The 28,000-nt window shown below is 54.9% G+C and overlaps 3 protein-coding genes across 3 annotated transcripts in view; all 3 read left to right on the top strand.

Moving 5' to 3' along the window:
• Nucleotides 1-3,873, top strand: part of SUGP1 (SURP and G-patch domain containing 1) — a 29,536-nt gene extending 25,663 nt beyond the window's left edge. The window contains exons 9-14 of the mRNA XM_065873299.1: nucleotides 327-433; nucleotides 1,262-1,439; nucleotides 1,822-1,928; nucleotides 2,757-2,902; nucleotides 3,247-3,376; nucleotides 3,675-3,873. Coding sequence (XP_065729371.1) covers nucleotides 327-433; nucleotides 1,262-1,439; nucleotides 1,822-1,928; nucleotides 2,757-2,902; nucleotides 3,247-3,376; nucleotides 3,675-3,701 — 695 coding nt within the window. The 3' untranslated portion in view covers nucleotides 3,702-3,873. The remainder of the gene's footprint in view (nucleotides 1-326; nucleotides 434-1,261; nucleotides 1,440-1,821; nucleotides 1,929-2,756; nucleotides 2,903-3,246; nucleotides 3,377-3,674) is intronic.
• Nucleotides 3,874-6,750: 2,877 nt separating this feature from the next.
• Nucleotides 6,751-15,099, top strand: TM6SF2 (transmembrane 6 superfamily member 2). Its single transcript, XM_065874706.1, has 10 exons — nucleotides 6,751-6,943; nucleotides 8,573-8,676; nucleotides 9,080-9,177; nucleotides 9,247-9,350; nucleotides 9,754-9,836; nucleotides 10,467-10,591; nucleotides 10,775-10,876; nucleotides 11,207-11,299; nucleotides 11,967-12,086; nucleotides 14,609-15,099. Exons 1-10 carry the CDS (start codon nucleotides 6,849-6,851, stop codon nucleotides 14,813-14,815), a joined length of 1,131 nt encoding a protein of 376 aa, XP_065730778.1. The 5' UTR covers nucleotides 6,751-6,848; the 3' UTR covers nucleotides 14,816-15,099.
• Nucleotides 15,100-16,372: 1,273 nt separating this feature from the next.
• Nucleotides 16,373-21,098, top strand: HAPLN4 (hyaluronan and proteoglycan link protein 4). Its single transcript, XM_065873797.1, has 5 exons — nucleotides 16,373-16,396; nucleotides 17,393-17,513; nucleotides 17,791-18,153; nucleotides 19,978-20,310; nucleotides 20,707-21,098. Exons 1-5 carry the CDS (start codon nucleotides 16,373-16,375, stop codon nucleotides 21,096-21,098), a joined length of 1,233 nt encoding a protein of 410 aa, XP_065729869.1.
• The last annotated feature ends 6,902 nt before the right edge of the window (nucleotides 21,099-28,000 follow it).

Here is a 28,000-nt window from a genome sequence, read left to right as displayed (position 1 = left end):
TGCAGATTCCCTGCCTTGTCACCCATTAGCTGTGTGACCTTGAGTGAGGCCCCAGACCTCCTGAGTTTTGGTGTCAGCATTTGCAGTGTGGGGTCATAGAGCCTGCCTGGAGCAGTCATGTGGGGATGGAACTGAGTACACACGATAGAGCGGAGCAAAGGCCCCCGAGGTCATCAAGTGACATGCGTACTAACCGTTCCGACTTATGTGTCCTGCCACGTGGGCCAAGTGCGTCAGGTGTCGTCAGCACATGGACTCTGCCTGGGACACAGATGCATGGCTAAGCCCACATGTCTGTTGCTGACCAGCCTGTGTCTTGTTTCTAGTTCAGGACCTCAAGGGTCTAGGCTACGAGAAGGGGAAGCCCGTGGGTCTGGTGGGTGTCACAGAGCTTTCGGATGCCCAGAAGAAGCAGCTGAAGGAGCAGCAGGAGGTAAGGCCCTGGGGGGCAGGGCAGGCAGGCTCCAAGGGGCTGGTGGAGTATCGTCTCCCACCCTGCCCTGTGGGGCAGTGGTCACGGTGTATTCTTTCTGAGCCTCCCTGTGCCGGGTGAATCCCACAGTCAGGGGAGAGGCTCTTGGGCAGGTGGGTCCCCCATCAATGGCAAGCCACCCCCTGGGGGCCCTCCCAAGCCCACCGTTGGGCCCAGAGCCCAGGCCTTCTCATGCTGCCTGGGCAGCCTTCTCAGCTGATGCTCCACGGCTACTTCCCACTGCGCTCGTGGGCTGGTCCTGACTGGATAGTCTCCATTTAAGGTTTCCTTACAGTTCCCCGCAGCACTCAGTACAGGATAAGCCTGTCTGGCACTGGGTGCCCTGAACGATGCGACAGCTGTTCAGTTGGTGTTGGGCAGTTTGGGAGTGAGGGCTGGCTCAGCAGGGAGCTCTGTGGCCAGGATATGGACAGCTGGGACAGCTTACCTGGGCCACCTCCTCCAGGCTGGCAGCCCCATCACATCACCCTCGACCCTCCCAGTGGTCAGGAGCCCACGTCGCCCTCATTTGGTCCACAGTGATGGTGCCCAGGATATTCCAGGTTCCAGGCCGGGGGTCCTTCCTGCTCAAAATAGAGATTCAGGGAACCCAGGGCATGTCCTGACACAGGACTCGGTGCCTTCCTAAACACTTGCTCTGAGCCCTGCTCTTGTGCCTGCTCCAGGGAGGGGGGGAAAGGGGTGCCCAGCATGCACAGGGGAGGCGAGGGGGCTAGCTTCCTGCACGCACAGGGCACGGCCTTGCTCACTGGCGTGTGCCGCCCACAGATGCAGCAGATGTACGACATGATCATGCAGCACAAGCGAGCAATGCAGGACATGCAGCTGCTGTGGGAGAAGGCGCTGCAGCAGCACCAGCATGGCTACGACAGCGACGAGGAGGTGGACAGCGAGCTGGGCACCTGGGAGCACCAGCTGCGGCGCATGGAGATGGACAAGACTCGGGGTGGGCCACGGAGCGAGTTACAGGGTGGGGTGGAGGCTGCCCTTTTCTTCAGGGTGCTGTGGGCTCAGGAAGCCCACTCACCGGCCCAGGAAGTGCCTGGAGACACCACATTGGGGTCTTAAGCCACCTATCCAGCCTGGAAGGCCTTGAGCAAGAGACTTGGCCTCTTTGTGCCTGTTTCTTCAGTGGCAAAAGGATGGTCCTCTGAGTGTTCACTGGCGTTTGAACACGGTACACAAGGGCTGCGTGGGAGAGCAGGGCTCGAGGTCTCAACCAGCCGCCTCGTTCCCCATGGCCCCAGACTCCCCCCGGGACTCATACTTCTGCTGTGGGGCTGCCACACCCTCCTTCCTCCTCTCACCTTTACCCCATCTCTGGGCAGAATGGGCGGAGCAGCTGACGAAGATGGGCCGGGGCAAACACTTCATCGGAGACTTTCTGCCACCCGATGAGCTGGAGAAGTTCATGGAGACCTTCAAGGCCCTGAAGGTAGGCTGGGAGAGGCCCCAGACACCAGCCCCTGCTGTGAGCCTGTCTAGCAGGCAGCCTGCGCAGTGTCCCAGCCCCTCCTGCAGCCTCCTCAGGTGGCAGGCACCTGCGGTGGCCTCGGGCCCGCTCGCTCACAAGAGGGGTAGGACCCTCTTGCCACGGGTGGCACCTGCTTATGACAGGTGCCATCTGTGTAGGGAATTAGCAAATAGCATCTCAACTGCCGCTTTAGAGACATTTGCTGGGGCTTTAGGGAAATTCTGCTTCCAGTGGAGCCAATTAAATGCAGTTTACAGGCAAAGCATTTCTCAGGCAGACGCCCCCATGTGTTGGGCTCTCCAGAGTGAAATTGTTCTTCCCATGCTGCTTTCATGCTCAAGAGGAGAAGGCCGACAGAACATTCCACATAGTCTTTTGAGGATTTTTTTAAAACTGCTTTGTACCACATAATCTCACCAATGTGATGGTCACCTCATGTGACCACAGCACTCTTTTTAGCACTCTGTGTAACAAATTGCTCTTGGAACATGGGATTTTTCTTCACTGGTGAACCATTAATCTTTCTCATGGTAGACAAGGCCTGTGTGACCTGTCACCTTGCCCTCTTTGACTTGGCCACCAGGGAGCTCAGTACTGCTTCTGGCCCTGGGGCCTCTGAGAAGGGGCAGCTTGATCTCTTCTCGAGGAGTCTGACTTAGTGGTGGGGAGGCAGGTGGACAGGTGGTCCCAGCGGCCAATGAAGCCATGTGGGGTTGGGGTTTCAGGCCAGAGCTGGGACTGGGGATGGCTGCAGCCCTGGTGGATGACGGCTACCTCCTCCCCCTGCAGGAGGGCCGTGAGCCTGACTACTCAGAGTACAAGGAGTTCAAGCTGACAATAGAGAACATCGGCTACCAGATGCTGATGAAGATGGGCTGGAAGGAGGGCGATGGCCTGGGCTCAGAAGGCCAGGGCATCAAGAACCCAGTCAATAAGTGAGTGTGACCTCCAATGCCAGGGGGGAGGGGGGAGAGGAGAAGTCCCACACGGAGACATAGGCCCAGGGCCTGGGTCCAGCCCTGTCACTGGGCTGGGGGTCAGGGATTTGGACTTTGGTGGCTGGGCCGTCTTAGGCTCTCTACCTTCCCACAGTGCCAGGAGTGTCCCAGACAGATGTCACCCAGCCCAGCATAGCCCCCACATTGAGCTGCATTGGGGTGCTGCTGCTGAGCCCAGCCAGGGCGGGTGAAGCCTCCCTGCCCCAAGCTCAGGTCCCTCACCCCCCTCTTGCTGGCGCCAGCCTGCTCCCCGGCTCACACCACCCGTTGCCCCAATGCAGGGGCACCACCACGGTAGATGGTGCTGGCTTTGGCATTGACCGGCCAGCCGAGCTCTCCAAGGAAGATGACGAGTACGAGGCCTTCCGCAAGAGGATGATGCTGGCCTACCGCTTCCGGCCCAACCCCTTGGTGCGTGTGTCCCTATCCCCCCGCATTGCTTGTGGCTGGGCCGCCGCAGTTCCTCCGCTGTAGGCGGGTGGTGGTGCTGGTCACAGAAGTGTCCCTCCTTCCGCAGTCCGGCTAGGCCCTCCAGCAGACCCACCCCACCTCTCCACCTTGTTCGAGCCTGCCTCGCCTCCCCAAAGCCTGCCCTCCCTTCTAGAGGATGTGGGCTAGCTGCCCCCGCTAGGTTCTAGACGGGAGGAACTGCTAGCTCCCTTTAGCACAGCATAACCACCTCCCCTTTTATCTTTCTTGCTTCCCACAGAACAACCCCAGACGGCCTTACTACTGAGTATTCTGGAAAAATGCACAAATGTACTTTCCAAAAGACCGACCATTCCTGGACTGTGGAATGTTCCGGCCTGCTTTTCTGCCCGCCCTTCCCATTGTTGCGAGTGTCGTGCTGTGTATTAAAATCCCGGTGCTTGCCTGCCACGGCAGCCTGGTCTTGCCATCACCAGAAACCCCTCCTGTTCCTTAGCAGGGCCAGGCTGGACAGGTGGGGACAGGATGCTGCTCTGAAGGCTGCCCAGCACCAAGGAATCCTGGAAAACCACCTGGGCCTCTTGTCTGCTCGTGGGGTCCCCCATCGGCCTGGGTTGGAGTCGAGGGGAGGACCTTTGGAGAGGGGAGGGGCGGCCAGCTGGCCAAGACCTGGCTGCACCTGGGCCAGGAGCATCAGGGACTCCCCTCCTAGCCTAGCGCACTGCACTGCAGAAGGAGGCTGGGAGGGGTCTCCAGGCAGGCCCCATTCCTCCCTCAGACCCACAAGGCAGGTGGACCCAGGGCACACCTGTGCCCCTCAACGTCTCTTGACAGGTGGCATTGACGGGGCCCCACACACACACGCACAACAAACCTGGCTAGTGATGGCTGCAGCCCAGGCTAGCCTAGCTGCCCTGGGTCCTACAGGTATAGTGGACACACGAGTCCCTAGGGCTCGTGCCTTTGGGGGACAGCTTCAGGGACGGATACACTGTACTAAGACATCACACGCCTCCTGGAGGAGGGGAGCCTAGTGGGTAGCCCAGACCAAGGAGAGCTTGCCCCGTCTCCAGAGCCTGTGCGTCACACTTGTGCAGAAACCACCTGGGGATCTTGTGCAACTGCAGCTGCTGAGTGAGCAGACGGGGCAGGGTCTCGGAAATCTGTGAGCCATGCTTGGAGTATCAGGGCCTGGCAAACTGAGGAGCCCCTACCTCTCATCCCCCTGCCTCATACACGGACCCAGTAGGTCCTGCTCAACCCCTGTGAGCTTATGGGGTCTGAGGACTCAAGCTGGCGTCAGGCTCCTGGGCCAGCCTGCAGTTCACACAGTCATTCAGCAAACACTGAGCACTGACTGTGAATCACATGGATGGGATTTGCCCCTGGGCACCCACAGTCTGCCGGGGCTGTGGCCATTAACCCCTAACACAATCTGAGACTGATAAATGCCATAAAGAGGGAGTGGGACCTATGGTGGAGGCGGCCTCGGGGGTGTCTCAGTGAGGGAGTTCAGGGTCTGGAAGTCTCAGCAGCAAACCCCTGGCTGGCATGACACGTACTACCCTGTTTCCCCACCATGGACGCTGTACCCAGGGCAGGGCAAGGGGGTGAGGTGGAGCCTGCCCTGGGGAGCCAGAGTCCTGAGCACAAGCGTATAGGTCTGGGCAGCCAGAGGTCCCAGTGAGGGGAACCCTGGGCCTCGGCCCCAAACACCTCACTAAGTCAAGGTCAGCCCTCCATTTAATTCTCAGTGACCAGAAGGCTCGCCAGACTCAGACCACGGACCTTAGCCCCAGCCACGGGGACAGTTGGAAGAGGAGGCTTCCAAATGCTGTGTGGGTGTGCAGGTATCTCCCGGATACAGGATGCGAGGCCAGACCCGTAGACAGAGCTGCACCAGACACCCCTGGCCCTCCAGGGGGAGAAGTGGGGCTGGAGTGGCAGGGAGACCTCCCTGGAGGAGGGGACACTGGGGCCTGCTTTAAGGGGTGAGGAAATACGAGAGGGTCCATATTGCAGATAGGAGAGAGGCATGTAGCGTATTGGCACCACAAGAATTGAGAAAAGTCAAGAAATGAGGCTGGAGATTCAGATCAGCGCAGAGAAACCTGAGCTTCACGCGTGAGCAACAGGCACCTGGGGAAGGAGGCTCTCAGGTCAGTGGCCAGAAGATCATCTTGTCACCCAGGCTCAGAGATGGGACCCAACTGCTCCATGGAGAAGGCGGTGGCTGGGCCTGGTGGGAGTTGCGGGGATGTGAGGGTTAGAATTTCCCCCCAGGGGATTCCCTGGTGGTCCAGTGCTGTGGCCCAGTTTCAATCCCTGGAACTAAGATCCCACAAGCCACGTGGCACGGCCAGAAAAAAAAACTGGGCGCCCTAGGGCAGGAAACAGGTGGGCACCTATCACCCTGTTTCCTGCACCCACAAATACCACGTGGGCAAGAATCCAAGTCTCCTTGGAGGGATTGACAAAAAGTTGCCTCCTAATTCTCCACCCTGCAGCCCCCTCCCTGGTCCAGCCCTGCCCCCTTGCATATGTCCCCGAATGGAGCCCAGCCTCCTCCAGGCTGTTCAGAACGCTCCCAAGCCCACCCCACCTTGCTCCATGACCCCACCACCAACCCCAGCCTTCAGTGCCTCCTTTCTGCTGCTCATCCCCAAGCCTGAGCTATTTTTTCCTGCCAGGAGCACCATTACGAAACTCCTCACCAAACTGACTCCATCCCCACTTTACAATCTCAGCCACCTCTTGGACCCCGCCCACATGAGCAGGGGTTCAGGCTACACGGAAGGAACACAGCAGAGAATCATGGAGTCCTTCAAGGTGTCCCCAACCCTGGTCCCTGACCGTCTGCCTTGAGTTGGCCCCCGGGACCAGTTAAAACTTCACACCTGGACACATTTAAATTTGTCTTTGGCCACCGCATGAAAACTCAAATCCGAGGGCACTGAAGGGAACTCTGCACCCAAGCGGATGAGGTTCCTCTGTCAGCGCGCACATACAATGCCCACTTGATCCTGGGCTGGAGGGAGGTCTGTGGAATGTGAAGAGTTAAAAGGGTCCCCCTTCGGGGTCGAGGTCGAGGCTAGGATGCCTGTGCCTTAGGGTGAAGAAAGGGGTGCAGAACGAGGCCCGGGGAACGAATTCCCTTAGACTGAAGTGGCCTCCAGGACGCAGAAGCGGAAGCATCCTTGAGGCATCGTATTCTAGCATTAGTAGAGAGGGAAACCGGCTGGGCGACGGAGACTGCCACTGGGGACAGCGCAGAGTCCGGCGAGGCTATCAAGGCGGGGAGGGGCCACTGCGACAGGGAGGGGCCTCGCAGGGCAGTCACAGGGCGGGGGCGACCTTTGCGCAAGGCGGGGCAGAACCGGGCTGGGTCCCTGGCAACTCCGCGCCCAGAGGCACCGCCGCGCAGAAAGCAAGCCGGGGTCCCGGCACCGCCGCTATGGACATCCCGCCGCTGGCGGGCAAGGTCGCAGTTCTGTCGCTGGGCGCTCTCCCGTTGTCCTACGCGGTCAACCACGTCTCGGCGCTCTCGTAGTGCGTGCGGGGAGGGGCCGGGGCGGCCTCCTCGGGGGTTGCGGGGCTGGGCTGGGGTGTGGAGGGGGCGGGATGGAGGATGCGCGGACTCCCCCGAGCCCAGCGGCCCCGCGCCGCTCCGGCCCGCGAGGACAGGGGCTGGGTCAGAAGAACCCCCCCACCTCCGACCGGAAATCGCCTTCCAGCAGGCCCGGAGCTGTGTGGTGGAGGTGGGGGCGCTCCTGGGACGTTTGGGGCCTGGGGAGGAGGGACTTTGAGAAGCAGAGCCCCTAACACGGCAGGGTTTTGGAGGGTTTCTGGTGTTTTCCCAGGGAGGTGCCCAGCACAGGTTCCAGAGTCCCCAAGGGTCAAAGCATTGCCCCAGATAATGCCCCAGTGACCCGGCTCTTGCCACACACACGCTCTGCAGCACCACCCCTACCAGACTGTCCCTCCATTGCCTGTCTCAGGCCTGGGACTTTCTTCTCTTCAGGGCTGGCCCACCCTGTCCCTAGCCTCAGTTTCCCCTACATACCTCGACCTCCCCTTCCCTATCTCCTAACCCTAGGCCTCAACCCTCTGGATCCAGCTACTGGGTACCAGGCAACCACAAGCCCCTCACACTCCCAAACCCAGTGCAACCCAAGACATGGGGTAGAGGGAGTCTTGACTGTGGAGTTGGTTCCTTGGGTACAAATTCCTGGCTCCATCCCCCTGGACCCTGAGTGAGCCAGGTTGCCCCAGGAGCCTCAGTTTCTTCACTGTGTAATGAACATAATTCTAGAGCTCATCCCATAGTTACAGTTTGGGATTACAAATTGGGTGCCAAGACGCTGGTGTGGTCTCATGTGATTACTATAATTGTCATGTTGGTTAGATGGGGCTAGGAATGGGGATCCTAGGGGTTAGAGGGGTTCAGGAGAAGGTCGGGGCCTGGAGAGAGTGGGGGGGGGAATGTGTGACCTTGGATATGTCTCCCACCCTCCCACCCTTGGCCTTGGTTTGCCAAGAGTTGGGGGCTGCCCAGAGACCTGGCTTCTGTTATCTCTGCAGCTGGTTGACTTGCCTTATCAGGTTGATGGGGACAGATCAGGGCAGGGGTGGGGTGGAGTTGATGGAAATATTTGGACTTTACCTGAGGAGTCAGGAGCTTCAGATCATGAGGTGTACAGAGCTGAGCACTAGAGACCCTCTGGCAGGTGTGGGCACTGGGACTGGCCACAGAGGATCTTGGAGCTGTTGAATGACAGAGCAAGCAAACTGTCACACACATCAGCAAGTGACTGGATAAATCATATAGTCAGAAGTGTTGACAGATGCTCTCTCTGTGCCTGGCCCAAGTCAGGCAATGATCCTTTCTGAGGAGTCAGGGAGGGCTTCCCTGGAGGAGGAGCAATGTAGATGGGCCATGAAGGATGAGTAGGAGTTTGCCAAGTGGAAAGGAGACTTTTGGAAGGAGTTTCCAGAAGAGGGAAACAGCTGGGGCAAGAGCCTGGTGCTAGGAAAGGGGAGTTTCAGGGAATGGCTTTCCTGGATGGACAGATGCTTCAGCCTCCTCACCTGGAGCTTCCTGGAGTCTGCTCTTGCCCTAGGGTGGGGCAGGACCTCAGAATGGGCCTGGCCTCCCTGACTTGGTTTTCCTCTCCACAGCCCCCTGGGGGTGGTGTGGATGAGCGCCCTGATCCTGGGTCTGCTCTTCTTGGCTATATACAGCTTGTCCCGAAGTGACATCTACTATGACCCACTCTTTGCCGGTGAGTTGGTGGGAGGGTCTTAGGGAAGAGAACTGGGCAAGGGCCTCCTCCATCAAACTGGCAGCCCTTGAAGGGCCTTCATCAGACTGGAGAACCTCAGAGACTGGAGAACCCCTACTGATTGGGGAACCTCAAGGGGCCTCCCCCTTCTGTCTTGGGACTCCTGAGTGCAGGGACAGCACCTTTCCCATCAGCCTGGGGACCCCTAAAGGCAGGGACTGTGCCTCCCTCTGAGGCGGGCTGTGGGTCGTGTGACTTGTGGGGTGGGGCCTGGGAGCAGGTTTGTGCAGAGGCTTTGCCCGGAAACTGGGTGGCCGGTCACCGACCTGCAGTCTCAGGCCCCGCCCACACGTGGTCTGTGCCCCGTCCACACCCTGCCCATGCCCTGCTACTCTCCCCTTAGTGTTCGCAGTCTTCTCTTTCACCTCCGTGGTGGACCTCCTCATCGCTCTCGAGGAAGATGGCTACACGGGGAGCTTCATGGCGTTCTACACCAAGGAGGTATGTAGGGAGCTGTCTGGGATGCCCGCAGCCCTACTGCCCGTCTGAGCCCTGCACCTGCCCCTGTAGGGTGAGCCGTACCTGCGCACGGCACACGGGGTCTTCATCTGCTACTGGGATGGCACTGTTCACTACCTCCTCTACCTGGCCATGGCTGGTGCCATCCGTAAAAGGTGCGTGGGGTGGGCAGGGTGGCACCTGGACCCTGGGAAGGAGGTGGAGTCCTTAGGTGGGAGGTCCCAGGTCAGGATGAAGCCAGAAGTATCTGTAGGGGAAATCAGGAAGCCTCTCTAGGGCTCTAGACAGGAGTGGCCAGGAGAAGGATCCAGGGAACATCACAGGTGTCAGTGATGGTCGGTTCTCTTCTCTCCCACCTTGTGCCTGGGCAGACACTACTGTCCTTGGACAGAGCATCTGACTGTTCATTCCCTCATTCAACTTCCTGTTGTCCCTTCTGTTCTGGGTGACACTGAAGGGATCCAGAGCTGGGGATCCCAGATTGGTCTCTGGACCCTGTCGGGGGCTCTGAGACTGGGGGACAGGGATCTACTTGTCACCCCTCCATCCCCTGCCCAGGAAGAGGTACCGGAACCTTGCACTCTACTGGCTGGGATCCTTCGTCATGAGCATTCTGGTGTTCCTCCCAGGAAACATCCTTGGTAAGGACTTGGCTCTGAGGAGTCGCGTCTCCTTGGGCTGGGTCACTGCCCTGTGTCTGGAAGTTCCCAGTGGGTCCTGCATGCCCTCTCCAATGTCTGCAGAGGGCAACCTCCTCCCCACCACATGCCTCTCCATTCAGAGCCTAAGCCAGCAGCCTTTCCCCACCTCCCCCCCCATTTTCCTCTGGGAGGAGCGGAAGCACATTCCATTTCCTCCCCAGCTAGCTGGTTCCTGACCCCAGGGGCTTGGCCCCGAATGCTCTTGACACAAGAAGGGAATTTTAAGGTGGATCCAGAAGGCAGAGTGAAACCTTCGTAGGTAGGTCTTAGGCGGAGCAGAGAAGGCAGCCAGGGATGTGGGGATGGCTGTGCAAGAGGAATATCCAGGGTGTTTCTAGGGGGAGCTGAAGTGTAAGAGCCATGTCCAGAAGGTAAATTGAGGCAGGCCAGGCTGAGGAGCATGGACATCACCTTATGGGCACTCGGGAGTCAGACGTGTTAGGGCTGAGCTAGGATGGCATTTGTGAATCACAGCTTCCAGCCAGGTGCCCTGACATGGCCCAGCTAAAGGGTCCGGCCGGGCCTGGGGGATCCTCACTGCGTGACACCCTGTCTCTCCTACCATGGCAGGCAAATACAACTCAGAGATCAGGCCTTCCTTTTTCCTCACCATCCCCTACTTGCTGGTCCCCTGCTGGGCTGGCTTGAGGGTCTTCAACCAGACCCAGGCACCAAGCTGCTGCACTCCCAACATGGTGAGTCCCTTGCCCCCCAGATAGGCCTTGTGCCAAATGCCTGAATGTCCCCTATTTGAGTTGCTTCTGGTCAAAGACGTTATCTCCTTGGAAAGATCTCCTTGGTCATTAGGGAAGAAGGGATGAGCCTTCATTGAGTGCCTGTTGGATACCAGACTTCTCATGCTGTTTCTCATGGGGCAGGTGGAGGAGGAACAAAGAAAGGGCCTTCTGCGGCGCCCAGTTGACCTGGCCCTCATCATCTACCTCATCTTTGCTGCATTCTTCACCCTCTTTCGAGGCCTGGTGAGTCTGCACTGGCCAGCCTACCTGCCTCCAACTCCCCGTCCCCAGCCAATCCCTCCCTCCTTTATCTTCATTATCCAGTGCAAAAAGCCCACTGCTCTCCCGTCTGATCATCCAGGGAAGTTCATCGAGTCTAACCTGAGTGTTCCATCACAAAGCCCCATTCCCTGTAGCCTTCTCCCCAGCTCAAATATCTGTGGATTCTCAGCCAGAGGAGAGAACCAAAGCTGGGGCAGGCCAGAGCAAGGGGTATGGGCCCCTCCCGGGAGGCCGGGGAAGGCTTCCTCTGGGAGGGATATTTGAGGCTGTTGGTTTGTCTCTGGGCCCCAGGTGGTGCTTGACTGCCCCATGGATGCCTGCTTTGTCTACATCTATCAGTATGAGCCATACCTGAGGGACCCCGTGGCCTATCCGAAGGTGCAGGTGAGAGGGCAGATGGGAGGAGAGGGCCACAGTCCTGCCGTGGTTAGGGGTCTCCTGGGCCCCTTTGAAGCAGGTGCCAAAAACACAAGTCAAACTGGTGGAAGCACAAATGGAATTTATTGTCCTACCAAAAAAGTATAGACATTCTCTTCAGGTATGGCTGGATCCAGGAGCTCAAGGTTAGCTCTGTCTCTAGACTGTGTTTTCTTTACATGTGCTCCACTCCCAGGTAGTGCCTTTGTGGTATGGCAGAGACAGCCTTGGGTAGCTCTAAGCTTCCATTCTTTCTACTTAGCCACCACAGAGGAGTGTGAGCCCTTAATTCCTCAGCTTAAGTATAAGTCTCAGGCAGGCTCTGATTGGCCAAGTTTAAATCACATGCTCATAGCTGACTATTATGGCCAGGGGGCTGGGGTGTTCTGATTGGCCAGGCCAGGGTCACATGCTACTTCTGGAGTAAGGTGGGTGTGCTCAGTGTGTGGGAGTGGGATGGGTGGGGAAACCCAAGGGAAATAAAGGAGCAATTTGCACAGGGTAGGATGTGCAGAGAGCCCCAGTCTTGGGTGGGGTCTGAGGCTGGCCAGATTCTCCTTGGGTCCACCACCTGAGGGGTATCAGGAGACTCAACTGGGGCAGCCGCTCAATCCATCAGCTGTGTGCCCCCCAGATGCTGGTGAATATGTTCTACGTGCTGCCCTTCTATGGCCTGGCCATCTATGCCCTCATCTTTCCTGGCTGCTCCTGGCTGCCTGACTGGACTTTGGTATTTGCTGGAGCCATTGGCCAGGTGAGGTGGGGTGGAATGGGGTGGGGTGGGCCAGTGCATAGGGAAGAAAGTTTCTGCCTGCTCATCAATTGCTTTTGTGCTCACCCTGAGCAGGGTGATACGAGGCCCCTGACAGGCTCCACCCCCAGCTCAGTACCCCAGGATTCCCTAATGTGGGGGAGAAAGAGCCAGACACAGAAACCCCAAACCCCATGACGTTAGAACTGAATAGAGGGAGGTAGAGAGTCTGAGAAGGATTCCAGAGGGGGCAGATTTCTTAGAAAAGGGGGCATAGGCTTTTTTTTTTTTTCTCTATTGTACTTTACTATTTATTTTTTGCTTTGTTGCGGCATGATTGTATATTCAAAGTACAATAAAAGAAAATACTCATTGTCTATTTCTCTTCTGTATATTATTCTGTATATTATTAGTTGTTTCATTAACGATGACTGTCAAAAATAATTTTGTTGTACAGAAGAGTGCTGTAAAAATCTCAGCCATCTATCAAAATTGCTAAGAACGTCTCATTCCCATCCAGCTCTTTAAAGGCAGAAGAACTACTCTTAACTTGCTTTCTTTCTTCTCTCTATTTTGCTTTGGAAGCTGTGTTCTGAGTCCGAAGCCTCTGATTACCAACATTTAAAGTCAAGCTTTGGAGATATTTTTGCTATTTCAAAAGCTTTCTCATGCATAGGCTTTAAAAATTCTTACACACAATATTTGCCTCTTTATTCCATCTGTAATTTATTTTTCTATGTGATGTGAAGGAAGAATCTGAAAATTATATGTTTCTCCTTATGATACTCAGTATCCGAGGTATTAAAGAAGTTGGAAGTATCTAACTTGACAAGTTCAAGAAATTGGAAACCTTATTTCAGGAGGAGGGAAATCTTCTAAAATTGTAAACCAGAAGGACTGGATTGATCTAGCTGAGCCCCAGCTATCATCCTACTCTCTGTTTTTATTTTGTGTATTACTATCTAATTATAAAGGGTTATTATTAAGGGAGAATAGTCATTCAAGCATATTCAAGGCTTTGTGTAGAAAATTTCTTTACTCCTTTTAAACATAGATTTTACTTTTTGCATAGTTTTAGGTAGCAAGCCAGTTAGGACTGTTCAGAATTTCTGAAGCAAAGAAAATTTCCATGAAGGAATGTTTTGGGTTTCATGAGGTTTCTGAACTCTAAACCCCTATACAGAAAAAAGGGCTTGGCTGGGCTTCCCTGGTGGCGCAGTGGTTGAGAGTCCGCCTGCCGACGCGGGGGACACGGGTTCGTGCCCCGGTCCGGGAAGATCCCACATGCCGCGGAGCGGCTGGGCCCGTGAGCCATGGCTGCTGAGCCTGCGCGTCCGGAGCCTGTGCTCTGCAACGGGAGAGGCCACAACAGTGAGAGGCCCGCGTACCAAAAAAAAAAAAGGGCTTGGCTAACACTGTGCTAAGAGAGTTGACCAAACTTCAATTTGACTTCCACTTGAACTAGGTTGTAGTTTGTGTCCATAAAGATGACCCCAGCCCTCATGCTGAGTCTTTGCTCAAGAAAATGTGATCCTGCCAAACCACAAAATGTACATACATTGTCTAACCCACCTTGCCAAACCATTTTCAGTAATTTTTCCACTTACTCTTTTTGTAATTTTCCATTTCTTTTTTTTTCAAATAAATGTTTCTTTTTTTTTTTTTTTTTTTTAGCTCTGGAAAGATAATACTTTCTTTTTTTGAATTTTTGAATTTTATTTTATTTATTTTTTTATACAGTAAGTTCTTATTAGTTATCCATTTTGTACATATTAGTGTATAAATGTCAATCCCAATCTCCCAATTCATCACACACACCCCCGGGGGCATAGGCTTTGATGTATGGGTATGAGTTCTTCAGGCAGGGAAGGGCATTCCAGGAGTGGTAACAGCATAAGGATATGCACAGAGGGGGACAGTGATTTAGAGTCCCATAACGTGGTTAAAGGCAGAGACAAGATAAATTGACAGCTAGATGCTAAGGGCTTTGAACTCTGGGCTTGGGGGCTTGTGCTGAGAACAATGGGGAGCTGTAGAAGGTTTCTGAGCAGTGGAGGGCCCAGTCAGAGCTGGGGGCATGTTTCTGGGTTTCTGATGGGAAGTGATAAAGGCTGGGTCCTGGCCAGGGCAGTGGGACTAGGAGGACATCCATTAGATATATTACTATTTTATCGATCAGGGGTAGAATTGAGAGGATTTGTATCAAGGCTGCCTGGGGTGGGGAAGACCAGGGGGAGGAGCTGGACTCAGGGCAGAGAAATAGGGTTCAGGGTCCAGCAGACCCTGAAGATGGTTCTAGTTAGACAGCTGGGGAGAGGCTTACAGATAGATGGATGAGGATAGACAGGACATGTGGGGACAGGGCTATTTAGAGACAGATGGATTGAAGGGGGGAGACAGGTAGGTCAGCAGAGCCAGTGAGATAGGGATGCGGACATTTTGAGCTCCCCAAGGTGGGATGCTGGTGATGCTGGGACTTGCTCTCTCCTGGTCTGTGACATCCATCCTCCCTTTCTGGCCACCAGGCACAGTTCTCACACATGGGTGCTTCCATGCACCTGCGCACGCCCTTCACCTACCGTGTGCCTGAGGATGCCTGGGCCAGCTTCTTCGTGTGCAACCTACTGTATGCTCTGGGGCCTCACCTGCTGGCCTACCGCTGCCTGTGGAGCCCTGCCTTCTTCCTACGCCCGCTTCCTGGCCCCCCAGCTCACCATGAGAAGCAGCACTGAGGGGGCTGTGGGACTCCCCAAGATCCTGTTTACATACCCAGCTGGCCCTGCCCCTGGAATGGGGGGGGTTGGGTTTTTTAGAGGCAGGAGGTGTGTCTCTGGGTGCCTTCAGTCCTGGCTATGGTGATTTCAGGGTGGGATGGGGGGGCCCCAAGGTCCAGGTGTTCCAGCAGAGAAGGCCACGGCCATGCTCAGCTGTCACCTCACCCAAACTCCACACTGGCACCTTCCTGGAATTTATCCATCATCCCCCACATGGATCCTTTCAGTAAAATTCCTTTTGACACATAAAATGTTGCTCTGAGTGTTTCAGGGGGCAGGGGCAAGGGACCCTCTCCTCCGAACCCACGAGGGCCCACTCATCACTGCCAGAATAGTCATCAGGAGCTGGAGGTGCCGGACAGCAGAAGTCTACCTCTGGTTGGTGCGCCCAGCCCCATCTTCCAGGTAGGGAAAACTGAGGCTCAAAGAGGACCAGAGACCTGCCTGAGGGCACAATCAGGAGAGAAGGGTCCAAAGTCTAAGCTCCACCAATAAACTATAATAACGAACAGTGTGGCACGGTTATTAAGCACCTACCATATACCAGGCCAATGGCTAACCTCACATGCTACATGCTGGATCTCACCGCATATTCCAGATGGGGAAACTGAGCCTGCAGGAGGTGAATGTCCTGGTCCCAAGTCACGCCTCCTGGATGCAGCTGAGTTAGGCAACGAGCCCCAGCCCCTTCAACCACAGAGCCCATAACCCTGCCTCTGCTGGCTGACGGGCTTATATTTGGGGGAAACTGAAGCTGGGGAGGCAGCCAAGAAGCTGGGAGAAGGGCTCATTGCCTCCTGGTTTGATTTTTGAACTTGAGTGCAGGTTCAGGTTCAGGGGTAACTCCTGCCCAGACCACTCTGGGTCAGGGGGTTGATCCCCCTGCTCCCTGACCTTACCAACACTTATTAGGCACCTATGTCTAGCCATTAGATCTTCACGAAAGACCCAGCACTCCATATCTCAGATGTGGAAACTGAGGCATACAGTGAGGGGCAGAGTCCCTCTGCAGAGTGTGTGATTGTTGTAGGGCCCGCATCCCGCAGAGTGAGCACCCTTTGGCTGCTGGGGCCCAGGACCCTTTGATGGTCACCCAGTGACAGATGGGAAAACTGAGGCGTGCAAGCCAAGCCCCTTTCCCAGGTTACTCAGCCCCCCTGCCCACGCAGGGCACCATCAGGCTCCCCCCTCCTCCATTTCAAAGAGCGTTAAACTGAGACCCAGAAAGTTTCCTCTGGTGGCCCAAAGTCAGCCAGCAGGGAGGCTGGTACCTGGCTCTGAACTCACTGTTCAGGGCAGTCCTTCCTCCGTCTGTCCCCATCATCACCTCTCCCCCAGCAGGCGCCACCACGTCCCCTTTAACGCCCCCCCCCCCCCACCGTCCACCTCCCTCCTCCCCTTGCAGGCAGACGCCGGGATTGCGCCGCCTGCAGGGACCTGCCCAGTCCTTTCTGCGTGTGCAGGGAGCGCAGTCCCGGCACATAGGGGCCGCTGGTCGGGGGCCGCACCGGCAGAATGGTGAGTCGGGCTGTGGGTTCGGTAGGTCCTTCTCTGGGATTCTGTCTCTGTGTCTCTGATCTACATCCCTCAGTGTTTCTCTCTTCAGTCCCTCTCTCCTTCTCATCTCTCCCATCTCTCTGTCTCTCACCTGTATCTCTTTCCCTCCCACTCTCTCCCTCTCTGCTTCTCCTCTTATTCTATGTCTCTCCCTACTTTTCTCTCCCTTTTTTGGGGGGGGGTCCCTTTACTCTCCCTCTCTCTGAGTCTCTCTGTCTTTCCCTACCCCCCCCCCATCTCCCTCTTCTTTGTGTCTCTTTCCCTGTTGCTCTCTCTCCTTTCTCTCTTTCAGTCTCTGTCTCTCCCTCTCTATCTCTGTCTCTCTCCATCTTTCCTTACTCTTCTCCGTGTCTCCCTCTGGCACTCTCTTCTCTCTCTCCCTTTGTATCTCTGTCCCTCTCCATCTTTCCTTCCTCTGTCTGTGACACTTTCCTTCTGTCTCCATCTCTCCCTGCCTTTCTCTCTGTCTCAGTCTCTTTCCCCGTTCTCGCCTTCTTTCTGTGTGTCTCCCCCTCTCTGCCTCTACCACCCCCACCTGCACGGGTTTGCTGCAGTCTCCTGGCGCACGGATAACCTTGCTGCTGCCGCTGCTCCAGCCCCTCCTCCCTCCTCCCTCCTCCCTCCTCCCCAATCCTTGGCCTGGGCCAGAAAAGAGAGAGAGAGAGAGAAGGGTGCGGGGCTCTGAGGCTCTGGTGTTGGGGTCAGGGGGTCAGGTGGGTTGCCCGTGCAGAACTAAGGGAGAGTGAGTCCAGGGGCGTGCGCTTTGCCCAAGGGCAAGTGTGTGAGATCCTGGGAGAGTGGGAGGGTCTGTGGGTGGGAGGGTCTGCTAGCCTTCTCCTTGGGGGAGTCCTCTGGGATCCTGGCTGGGCTGGGGAGCTGGGCATGTAAGAAGTCCTCGCCGCGGGAAAGGAAGGCCAGGGAGTTAGTCTTCTGAAAGACAAAGGCCAGGAGGCTGCACTGAGCGCACCGTGCCCCCAGGTGTGTGCTCCGGCGGCGGCCCTCGGTCGCGGGGCGCTCTGGGCAGCTGCATGGGGAGTCCTGCTGCTCACCGGCGCCGCGGAAGCGGAGCACGGCCGGAAGAAGGTCGTGCACGTGCTGGGTGAGTCAGGACCGTGGAAGCGGATCTTGCCCCGCAGAAGCCGTGGCCAAGTAGGATCACCAGGGTGCATGGAGCAAGGAGGATGGAGGGTGCTGGGCGGTCCTGATGGCCACAGTCCCCGCCCCCTCCCTAGTCCCCTTACGGAGCCCCTTTACCCTTCTGATCTCCGGATCCGCACCCAAGTTTTCTTCCCACATCCCTTTCCCTGGGTCCCCCTCCCCAGGTTCCCCTGCCCCGCCCCTAGAACCCCTTCTTAACCCTCTTTGGTTGCCCATAGAAGGGGAGTCGGGCTCGGTGGTGGTGCAGACAGCGCCGGGACAGGTGGTCAGCCACCGGGGTGGCACCATCGTCTTGCCCTGCCGCTACCACTACGAGGCAGCCGCCCACGGCCACGACAGCGTCCGCCTCAAGTGGACCAAGGTGGTGGACCCGCTGGCCTTTGCCGATGTCTTCGTGGCGCTGGGTGCCCAGCACCGGGCGTTTGGCAGCTACCGCGGGCGGGCTGAGCTGCAGGGCGATGGGCCCGGGGATGCCTCCCTGGTTCTCCGAAACGTCACGCTGCAGGATTATGGGCGCTATGAGTGCGAGGTCACCAACGAGCTGGAGGATGACACTGGCATGGTCAAGCTGGACCTGGAAGGTGACTAGCCTGTGGGCAGGATGAGGCTCATTTCTAAGGGAGAAGAGAGGAGGGTATCGCAAAGGACAGAAATCAAATCAAGTTGGCCTGAAGGAATTCAGCGGCTTGGTGGGGTAGGATAATGGTTCTGATCTGGGGTGATTTTGCTACCCAGGGATATTGGCAAGATCTAGAAGTAGGTTGTGGTGATATAGTGGGTAGAGACCACGGATGCTGTAAACAGCCCACAACACACAGGACAGTCTCCCCACGGCAAAGAATAATCCAGTCCAAAATGTCAATAGTGAAGACACCGGGGAACCCTTTGGTAGGATCCAAGCACAGTGAGATCCAGAGATCCAGACATTCACATCATGTCAGAAACCCTTCCTTCAGCTCTGTTTCCCTGGGTGGGCTTTCCTTGGACAAGTTTCCCCTGATGGAACCAAAAAGTAGTGCCAGGCTTCCACCCTCCCAGCTTGACAATTGATTTCCTAGGAGTGCTAGCTAGAGTCCCAGAGTTGTCCTTCATTGGCCCAGCTTGAGTCATTTGCCTATCCATGGGCCAATCACTGTGCCTGGGAGATGGGATGCTCTGATTGGCTGGCTGTGAAGCTGGGAAGTAGGGTTTCTCTGAAGAATTCCCTCCCATGTGGTTTGCCTTCTTCACTCCACCTCAGAAGATGCTAGAGAGATTTCAGAGCCCTCACTTGCTGAACTTCTCAACAATAGCGAAAAACAACAACAATAATAGAAGCAGCTCTCCTTTATTGGGTGTTTTCTATGTGCCAGGAGCTTGGCTGAAGAGCTCTCCGAGCTTTCATTTAATTTTCCCCAAAACCCTGAGGGAGACGGTATTACTCACAGAGGGGCAACTGGCTCAGAGAGGTTAGAGCCTTGACCAGGGCACATACCAGTGAGTGGCAGAGCCAGGACTGGAACTCCAGTCTGTCAGGCTCCAGCTCTTCTCTCTGGCTCCTGTTTGATCCTTCCTGCACCTGCCGAGAGAAGCATTTGCACCTGCACCCCCAAGGTCCAACCCACAAACACAGACACACAGAACGCTAGTGAGCTGAGATGACTGTGATTCTGATGAGGGACGAGTTATAAGAACTGAAGGTAGAAGGGAAACCAATGGGAATTGTCCCGGACAATGCTGGAGATCAAAGAGGTCTTTGCCCCGGGTCAAACTTTCGTGGGCTCCCAGTGTGAGGGAGTCAGTTTTTGTTTTTTTTTTTTTTTTTTATGCGTTACGCGGGCCTCTCACTGTTGTGGCCTCTCCCGTTGCGGAGGACAGGCTCCGGACGCGCAGGCTCAGCGGCCATGGCTCACGGGCCCAGCCGCTCCGCGGCATGTGGGATCCTCCCAGACCGGGGCACGAACCCGTGTCCCCTGCATCGGCAGGCGGACTCTCAACCACTGCGCCACCAGGGAAGCCCAGGGAGTCAGTTTTTTGGGCTCAGGATTTGACAAGAAGGAAGGTCCCAATGCTGGAAGAATGTCAGAAGCACGTAGAACTGAATGCAGGAGGGTTGTGGGAGCTGGGTTTTGAAGGATGAATAGTAGTTCGACAGGTGGAAAGGTGGAAAGAACATAAACAAAGGTCTCCAGTGGTGGAAAGGAGGTGGACATGATTAAGGATGTCAAGGGGGAGGGTCAAGTGAATCCTAAGCTTAAAGCACAGCGAGTATGAGGGGTGTGAACAGGGGAAAGGCATGGTCAGCTCTGAGGCCATAGTGAGGGATGGCCTGAAAGGTCTAGGTTGAAGAGTCACGCGGCACCACAGATGTCGGGCAGGTGGGTGAGAGTTGGGGGGTCCGAGCTGACCCTCGTGTATCCTCTCAGGCGTAGTCTTCCCTTACCACCCGCGTGGAGGCCGCTACAGGCTGACCTTCACGGAGGCGCAACGCGCGTGCGCTGAACAGGACGGCATCTTGGCGTCGGCTGAGCAGCTGCACGCGGCCTGGCGCGACGGCCTGGACTGGTGCAACGCGGGCTGGCTGCGCGACGGCTCGGTGCAGTACCCGGTGAGCCAGCCCCGGGAGCCCTGCGGCGGCCTGGGCGGGGCCGGGAGCGCCGGGGCTGGCGGCGGAGCCTCGGGGGGTGTGCGCAACTACGGCTACCGCCAGAACGCCGAGGAACTCTACGACGCCTTCTGCTTCACATCCAACCTCCCGGGTGCGTAGGCTCCACCCCTGGGAGGATGGTCCTGCCCTCCGCTGGCCCGGGCCCCGCCCCGCGCATGAGACCCCCCCCCCACACACACACACAGGTACCCCTCCCTCTCAGTCTTTACCACTCCGCCCAGGTCTCCCTCCCTGTCCTTCCTCTCCACACCCGCCCTCGGGGGTCCGAACCAGGAGATCCCTTCCCTAGTACTGCCTAGGCACGGCAATCAAACATCGCCTGGCACCAGCACTGCTCTAGCCGAGGCTGTGGTCCCGGGCTTCAGGGGAGGGGGTGTATCTGAGCCCTGGGGCTGAGGTCCTAGGCTGCAAGCGGGAGGGTGTCCTGAATCCTGAGGAAGCCGGGTCCCAAGAGCGGCCCTAACCACTCCTCCCCACCCCCCTGCAGGCCGCGTGTTCTTCCTGAAGCCGCTGCGGCCCGTGCCCTTCGCGGGAGCAGCGCGCGCCTGCGCGGCGCGCGGAGCGGCCGTGGCCAAGGTGGGGCAGTTGTTCGCTGCGTGGAAGCTGCAGCTGCTGGACCGCTGCACCGCAGGCTGGCTGGCGGACGGGAGCGCACGCTACCCCATCGTGAACCCGCGCGCGCGCTGCGGCGGCCGCCGGCCAGGTGTGCGCAGCCTCGGCTTTCCTGACGCCACGCGCCGCCTCTTCGGCGTCTACTGCTACCGCGCGCCTGGTGCACCGGACCCCGCACCTGGTGGCTGGGGCTGGGGCTGGGCCGGAGGCGGCGGGTGGGCTGGAGGCGCGCGAGACCCCGCCGCCTGGACCCCGCTGCGCGTCTAGGCCCGGGCCGTGGACCGCTGGGGCGCTTGGCGGCTGGCCGAGTGCCCTACGGCCACTTGGAGATGGACCACACCCCTGGAGACTGGCCATGCACCCTGCGGTGCCCTGAAAGTTGACCAGGCCTCCTGCGGTCCTTAAACCCTGGCCACACCCTCTGAGGTCCCCAGAGTCTGGCCAGTCCCGGAAGCCAAGTCCCCTGGAGTCCCCTGGAAATCGACCAAGCCCCGCCTCTCCTGGACAGTGGATTCCTCTCCTCTCCCAACTTTCTCCAGGAGACAGGGCACACCCTCTGAGAACCACTGGAGACCAACAGAACCCGAGGTCTCCTGAACACTGGAAACGTCTCGCGAGGTCTTCTGGAACTACCCCCAAGGTCGCCTGGAGGCTGGACCCCCGGGATTATCAGGAGACTGGGCACACGTCCTATGCATCTGCCTGGAGACTGAAGACTGGTCCCCTAAGGTCACCGGGACACTGAACCCTCCTCCCTATCACCTGTAGAGAAACCAGAAACCTCAGAGTTCGTCAGTTGACCATGCCACCATGGTCACATGAAGACTGTGGGCTCCTGTCCTCTCCTCTAGGGTGACCTGGAGATTGGTTACTCCCATTCTCCCCCCTTCTCCCACGAGTCCCCCAGTTTCCATAGTAACAGGCCGTGTCCCCAGGTCACTGTGGAGAACAGCTCCACCCCTCCAGTTTCAGGGGACACCACCCTTGTCTGTCACTGTTAAGACAGATTGACACGCCCCAGCTGGCTCGCATTACTGGCAGCTGTGGCCCATCCCTTAGGTATCTCTCTGAGGGAGCAAATTCGTCTTCACCTGACGGCCCCTTTCCTGGCTGTCGCCTAAGAGACCATCTCCCAGGCCCAGAGACCCATAAAATCTATGTCATTCACTACAGAGAGAAGCTGCCCCACTTCCCATTGTTACCAAGGCGACCAGCCCAGCTTCTACCTGTCACCTAGAGTCACACAGCCCTTCCTTCATCAGTCACACCCATGGAGTTAGTACCTCCCTCCTCCAGCTGTAACCATGGACACCGCACGTTTACTATCTCACCCACATTCACCCCAGAGACCTACAACTTCACTCCCACTGTCCTCACCCTGACCAACAGCCATGGAGACCACCCCCTCCCCTAACTGTCCTGAGAGTGACCCAACATTCGGTTCTCCAGCTCTCACCATGGAAACAGGCTGCTCCTTTCCGCGGGGTGCCTCAGCTCCTTGCTACCCTCCAAGCTCCGCCCCCAAGCGGCTTGGACCCACCCCCCCGCCCCCGGCAGCTGTTGCCATGGAGACCACACTCCGGTGTCTGAGGTAACAGAACACCTGTCCCCCTAGGCTTTCCCTTGTCGGTAGGGCCCGCCCCTCCAAACTGTCACCATAGAGACTGTCAACGTCGTCCCCAGGACAACTGACTTCCCAGTTCTCAGGAACTTCTTACCATGGGCCCGAACTGTGTGCCCCATAGGGCTTAATGGCTGCCCCTTCACCGGATGGGCCCAGCTCCAGGCAGCATCTCAGACCCAGGTGGACTTCTGGAGCTGCTGGATATCCTCCGTTTGCACGCTAGCTATATCCCAGACAACAGCTGTTCACGAGACACCCTTGCAGCACCCAGATGAACAAACTGAGGCTCTGGCGTGCCCCTACCCTTTGTGCTACGCAATCCATGTTCTAAAGGGTAATTTGTGCTAAGAAGTCAGGACCCAAACTCCCCAGTGTTAACAGCTAGCTCAGGGAGACTGTCCATGAACAAGGCCACCCCTGCTTTTGGAGACCCCAGTTTCGAGGTCTTGCCTGGAGTGGCACTGGGGTCCCTCCTGGAGCCCTCCATATTGTCACATCCATCTCCAGGAAACCCATCTGTGGGTTTTGGAACCAGGTGTGCCTGGGTTCGAATCCTGCCTCTATGACCAAGTGACAAAACCCTTGATCCTATTTCCTCCTCTGTATCAAGGCTGTTCTAAGATCCCAGTGAGTGTGAAGTGTACAGCAGGGGCTCAATAAATTTTTTTTTTTGATGAATGAGAAAATGAGACAGCTCATGGGTAGTTACTTCAAAAATGCACTTTGGTGGACAAAATGTTTTTCAGCTGGGGGTGCTTGGTGATGATTCAGTTGGGAAGTGTCTCCTCTCATTCCTCAGGACCATTCCCTATCCCCAATCTCTCTCCCCTCCCTTCCCCCCCCCATCGTCGTTCCCTCACTCTGTCTCTTGAGCCACCTCCCATGGGTCTGGCCCTTCTCAGCCCTGTCCTAATTGGGTCACTAACCAATCCAGCGATTCCTCTCAGTCCCCTGGGAATGAAGTGTGTGAAACTGGGTGTTGAGTTCCTGCATCAGGAAGGCAGAGAAGTTGCAAATTTTCCCTGGGGTGGGTGTGGAGGTGGGGGTAGGGAGAGTGTGGGCCGAGGAGTATTGAAAGTTTCGTTTCGGGCATACAAAGAAAGAGAGAAGAGGAAAAAAGTATAAATGTCTGATATGGTTGTAGGAGTGGGGTGGTCGTTAACTGCTCATGCTTCAATGTCAGATGGGACAGAACTCCTAGAGATGCCAACCACTCATCTGAAGCCAGGGTCCGGTCCCTTGGTTAGACTGCCTTGGGCTCCAGCTGTGCCTTAGCTTCCTTGACTAGAGGAATGGTAGGGGCATTTTTCTGGAGATGAGTGCATGAGATTTCTTTCATTCTGCCTTTTCCCTGCTGACATCCTTTCTCCCTTCCATGGGTTCCAGCATCCTGATTTTGCCTCGTGTATGTAAGTTTCCCTCCTCTCGTTCTGTGAGTCAGAGGGGCTGACTCCACTGGGCAACGAGTGCTGTGGCTCATCTTCCTGAGCAACCCTAATTGGTCCAGGGGTGGACATGGACCCAGGCAGACCAATGAGACTGCCTGGGATTTTGACGGACCAATAGGACCAAAGGAACCCTCTTTCTGCTGGGTCTCTGCACTGTTGGATTGCAGGTCTCTGAGGGTCCACCTGGAGGAGACCTAAGGATGGCAGCCAGGGTAGAGCCACTCCTGAAGCTAGTTATTCAGAAAAATGCCTCACTCCTGTCTTCCAGCACCCAGTGCACTTCTCAGAGACATCTAAAATTTCTTACATGTCCTTCAAAAGATGTTTTATATTCATTCAATCAAACATGCATATATTGTTTTCCCCCCACTTCTACACAAATGAAAATATGCAACATATATTTTTTATGTTGTAAAACTTCACATAATATGAAATTCACCATTGTAAACATTTTAAAGTCTTCAGTTTAGTGGCATTTAGTACATTCCCAGTGTTGTTCAACCATCACCCCTATCATTTTCATCACCCCAAAGAAAATCTCATACTCATTAAGCAATCACTCTCCATTCCTCCCTCCCCACTCCATGCCCTGAAAACTGTTAATCTACTTCTCATCTCTGTGGATTTGCCTCGTCTTGACATTTTGTATAAGTGGAATCCTACAGTATGTGTCCTTTTGTGTCTAGCTTCTTTCACTCAGTATAATATTTATGGCTGAATAATGTTCATACATATGTATATATATCACATTTTGTTTATCCTTTTATCAGTTAATGGACATTTGGGTTGTTTCCACCTTTTGGCTATTGTGAATAATGCTGCTATGAACATTTGTGTGCCATATATACTTTATTTTATAAATTTATTTATTTATTTTTGGCTGCATTGGGTCTTCGTTGCTGCGCTCGGGCTTTTCTCTAGTTGTGGTGAGCGGGGGCTACTCTTGTTGCGGTGCGCGGGCTTCTCATTGCGGTGGCTTCTCTTGTTGGGGAGTGTGGGCTCTAGGTGCACGGGCTTCAGTAGTTGTGGCTTGCGGTCTCTAGAGCGCAGGCTCAGTAGTTGTGGCGCACAGGCTTAGTTGTTCCGTGGCATGCGAGATCTTCCCGGACCAGGGCTCGAACCCTTGTCCCCTGCATCGGCAGGCGGACTCTCAACCACTGCGCCACCAGGGAAGCCCAACCAGCATTCTTTTGAAGGTTGGCAAAGTAGTCCCTGTTTGGATGCACCATCATCTTTGTAATCAGTCTCCTAATGGTGGACATTTACATTGTTTCCCATATTTTGCTGTTAGTAATAAGTACCATGGTCATCACATAAGCGCAAGTATAACTGGAGGATGATAGCAAGAATTGTTTGATCAAGGGGTCAAAACTTGCCGTTTTGTTAGTGATCTCCAACTCTTCTTAGAGGTGAGGCCAATTTATAGCCCATCAGTAACAGATGTACTTACCTATGTCCATATGTCCTCAGTAGCATCATGTGTTATCACTTGTTACCTTAGCCAACCTGATAGGTGAAAAATAATATCTCACTGTGGTTGTCACTTGCAATTCACCTGTTATATGAAGCTGACTGTCCTCCACTTTGACTTTAGATGCAGGAAGTTGAGTAAATCATAAATCATTCTCAGTTCAGGTACACTGTCATCATTGAAATATGCAAGGCCCCTCTCTTGTGAGATTTATTTGTTTATTCCCTTTTATTTATATGTCCTTATTTGTGTATCTTGGTGATCTGAAAATTGTGTATTATTTTGTTGAGCATATGTTGTAGTTTAAGAGCCATCTGTATTTCCTTTTCTTTGAGCTTTTTGTTCATATCCTGTGCCCATTTGGCTATTGGATTATTGGGGTTTTTTCGTATTGATTTGTAGGAGCTCTTTATATATTATAAATAAAGTGGCAAAATTCCTTTATCTCTGATTTGAAGAATTGTTTCCAAGCTTGGCATTCACCTTTTGTCCTTGTTTATGTTGTTTGTTGCCACTATTGCTTTAGAATAAAGCCCAAACTTCTCATTACAGCCCATATTGCCCTGAGTGATCCATCCTCTGCCTCTCTGACCTCATCTCCCTCCACTGTCTACCTCTGTCACTCCGCTCCAGCCGCTATGGACTCTGCTGTTTCTCAAATGAACCATGTTCCCTTCTGCAAGAAGATTTTCACTTTTACTCTTCCCTCTGCCTGAAACTCTCTTCCTTTCTTCCCTTCTTTGCCTAGTTAATGCTATTCATCCTTTAGATTCCATTCACCTCCTCTAAGAAGCCTCCCCTGACCACCTCCCAGGGGTCACATCTGTTCTGTCCACCACTATCTCCCCAGCACCCAGCACAGTTACACGGCATATAATAGCTGCCCAGTAAGTCCTTGCTGAGTAAATGAATGAAGGAAGGTGTCAGGAGGCAGGTTGAACTGTTAAAAAATTTTATTAAAATGTCCAAGGAGTACATTAATGTCCATAGTGTCAGATACCACAGACCCACGGAACACTGCAGCTGACAGCATAACCAACAGAATCCAAAGCTGTTCACGCGCACACACTCACACGCATGCCACACACGCGGCACACGCAAACACACACGCACATCTCAAAGGGAAAGACCAAGAGAAAAACCACCCACCTTAGAAAACATCAGAGCCCCCTCCCACCACGGAGCTGGGGTGGGGGCAGGGCGAGGGGCTGAGGTGGTCAAGGGTAAGGAGCATAAACCAAGACACCCCCAAAAAAGTTGCATCCCCAGAGCCCCCCACTCCAAACAAAGGAAAATTCTTTTGTGACATGGATGACTGAAGATGTGTCATTGTTTTCATATTTCTTAAACCAAGAGGAATTATCAAACCTAGAAGGCAAACCTATATCCCTGGGTTTTCTCAACAATAACCATAACGTGGGACAGTGGATAATGTCTATAGCAGGGGACACTAAAGACCATGGTCAAGGATGCAGGTCTAGTTTGCACTTCTCAATCTTTTCCTAAATCTTCCTGTGTGTTAGAGCATGATTATGTTTCAATTCCTTCCCCCCAAAATAGACAGCAGGGTTAGGAGTCAGCCAGAGGCAGGACCGAATCCTTATTCCTGTCTTGCAAGCCAGTGCCTTTCTCTTACCTGAGCCTCAGTTTTGTTTTGTGTAAAATGGGAAAGTAATGGTTCCTAAGTCACTGGGCTGTTGAGAAGATTCACGGAGGCAGTGTGTGTAAGTCCTTAGCATGGTACCTACTCCATAGTTGTCAATTATGATTAGTACTTCCCAGGAGGGATATAGGCTCAGCCAACACATTTCTTTCTCTACTGAACCCTTAGATGGACTGTATATTTGCTTATTTTTCTTTCCTGCAGAGGGCCATTCTCCACTGTGGTTTTTAACACTAATCCACAGATGTTACCCAGACTAGAGAGGTTGAGAGTGGACAAAGGACATGGAGGAAAAGCTGTGGATCTTTCCTGCCAGAGATCAGGAAGCTGAATCCCGACTTCTGGCTTGGGGAAAGTTTTTACAGGTTTCAGATTCTGGGGAGGAAGGCAAGGTGAGTGCTTTACTGCTTAAAACATTTAAAAACTAAGAGAAAAATGTGTGTGTGTGTGTGTGTGTGTGTGTTTCAGTTTTAACACTGCACATCTCTCTACATGACCGCAGGTAGATGTCACTACTTCAAGTTTTAAGCATTTCTAGTCCACCAGGCGATGAATGGAGGAGACAGGAATAGAGTAGGGGTAGGGGTGGGACCCATGGCAGGGGCACTACCAATGTCTGCTTGAGGGATGGATATGGGCAACGAGCTAGAAAACTTGGCACCTCCTTGGCCCAGGAAGGAGGTTCTTTGTCTCCCTGAGAGATGGAGGGGGAAGAAATCTGGGTTCGTTGAGCCCTAAACATCCTCTCATCTGTGTGTGTGCGTGTGTGTGTGTGTGTGTGTGTGCATGTGTGTGTGTGTGTGTATAAAATTCACCACACATGTGTGTATAAAATTCACCACCAAATCTCAGCACTAGACTAGACCTGGGAGGGCAAGCAATACAGCTTCCCCTCATTGCCCACAAATTCCTCTGACTATTCTGACTCCTAACTCTGAGGGCACAGAGGGACGTTGTTCTAAA

Source organism: Phocoena phocoena, chromosome 3 (genome assembly GCF_963924675.1).
Source record: "Phocoena phocoena chromosome 3, mPhoPho1.1, whole genome shotgun sequence".
Lineage (NCBI taxonomy): Eukaryota > Metazoa > Chordata > Mammalia > Artiodactyla > Phocoenidae > Phocoena > Phocoena phocoena.
Note: the sequence above shows the minus strand (reverse complement) of the source record. Positions and strands in the feature narration are given on the sequence as shown.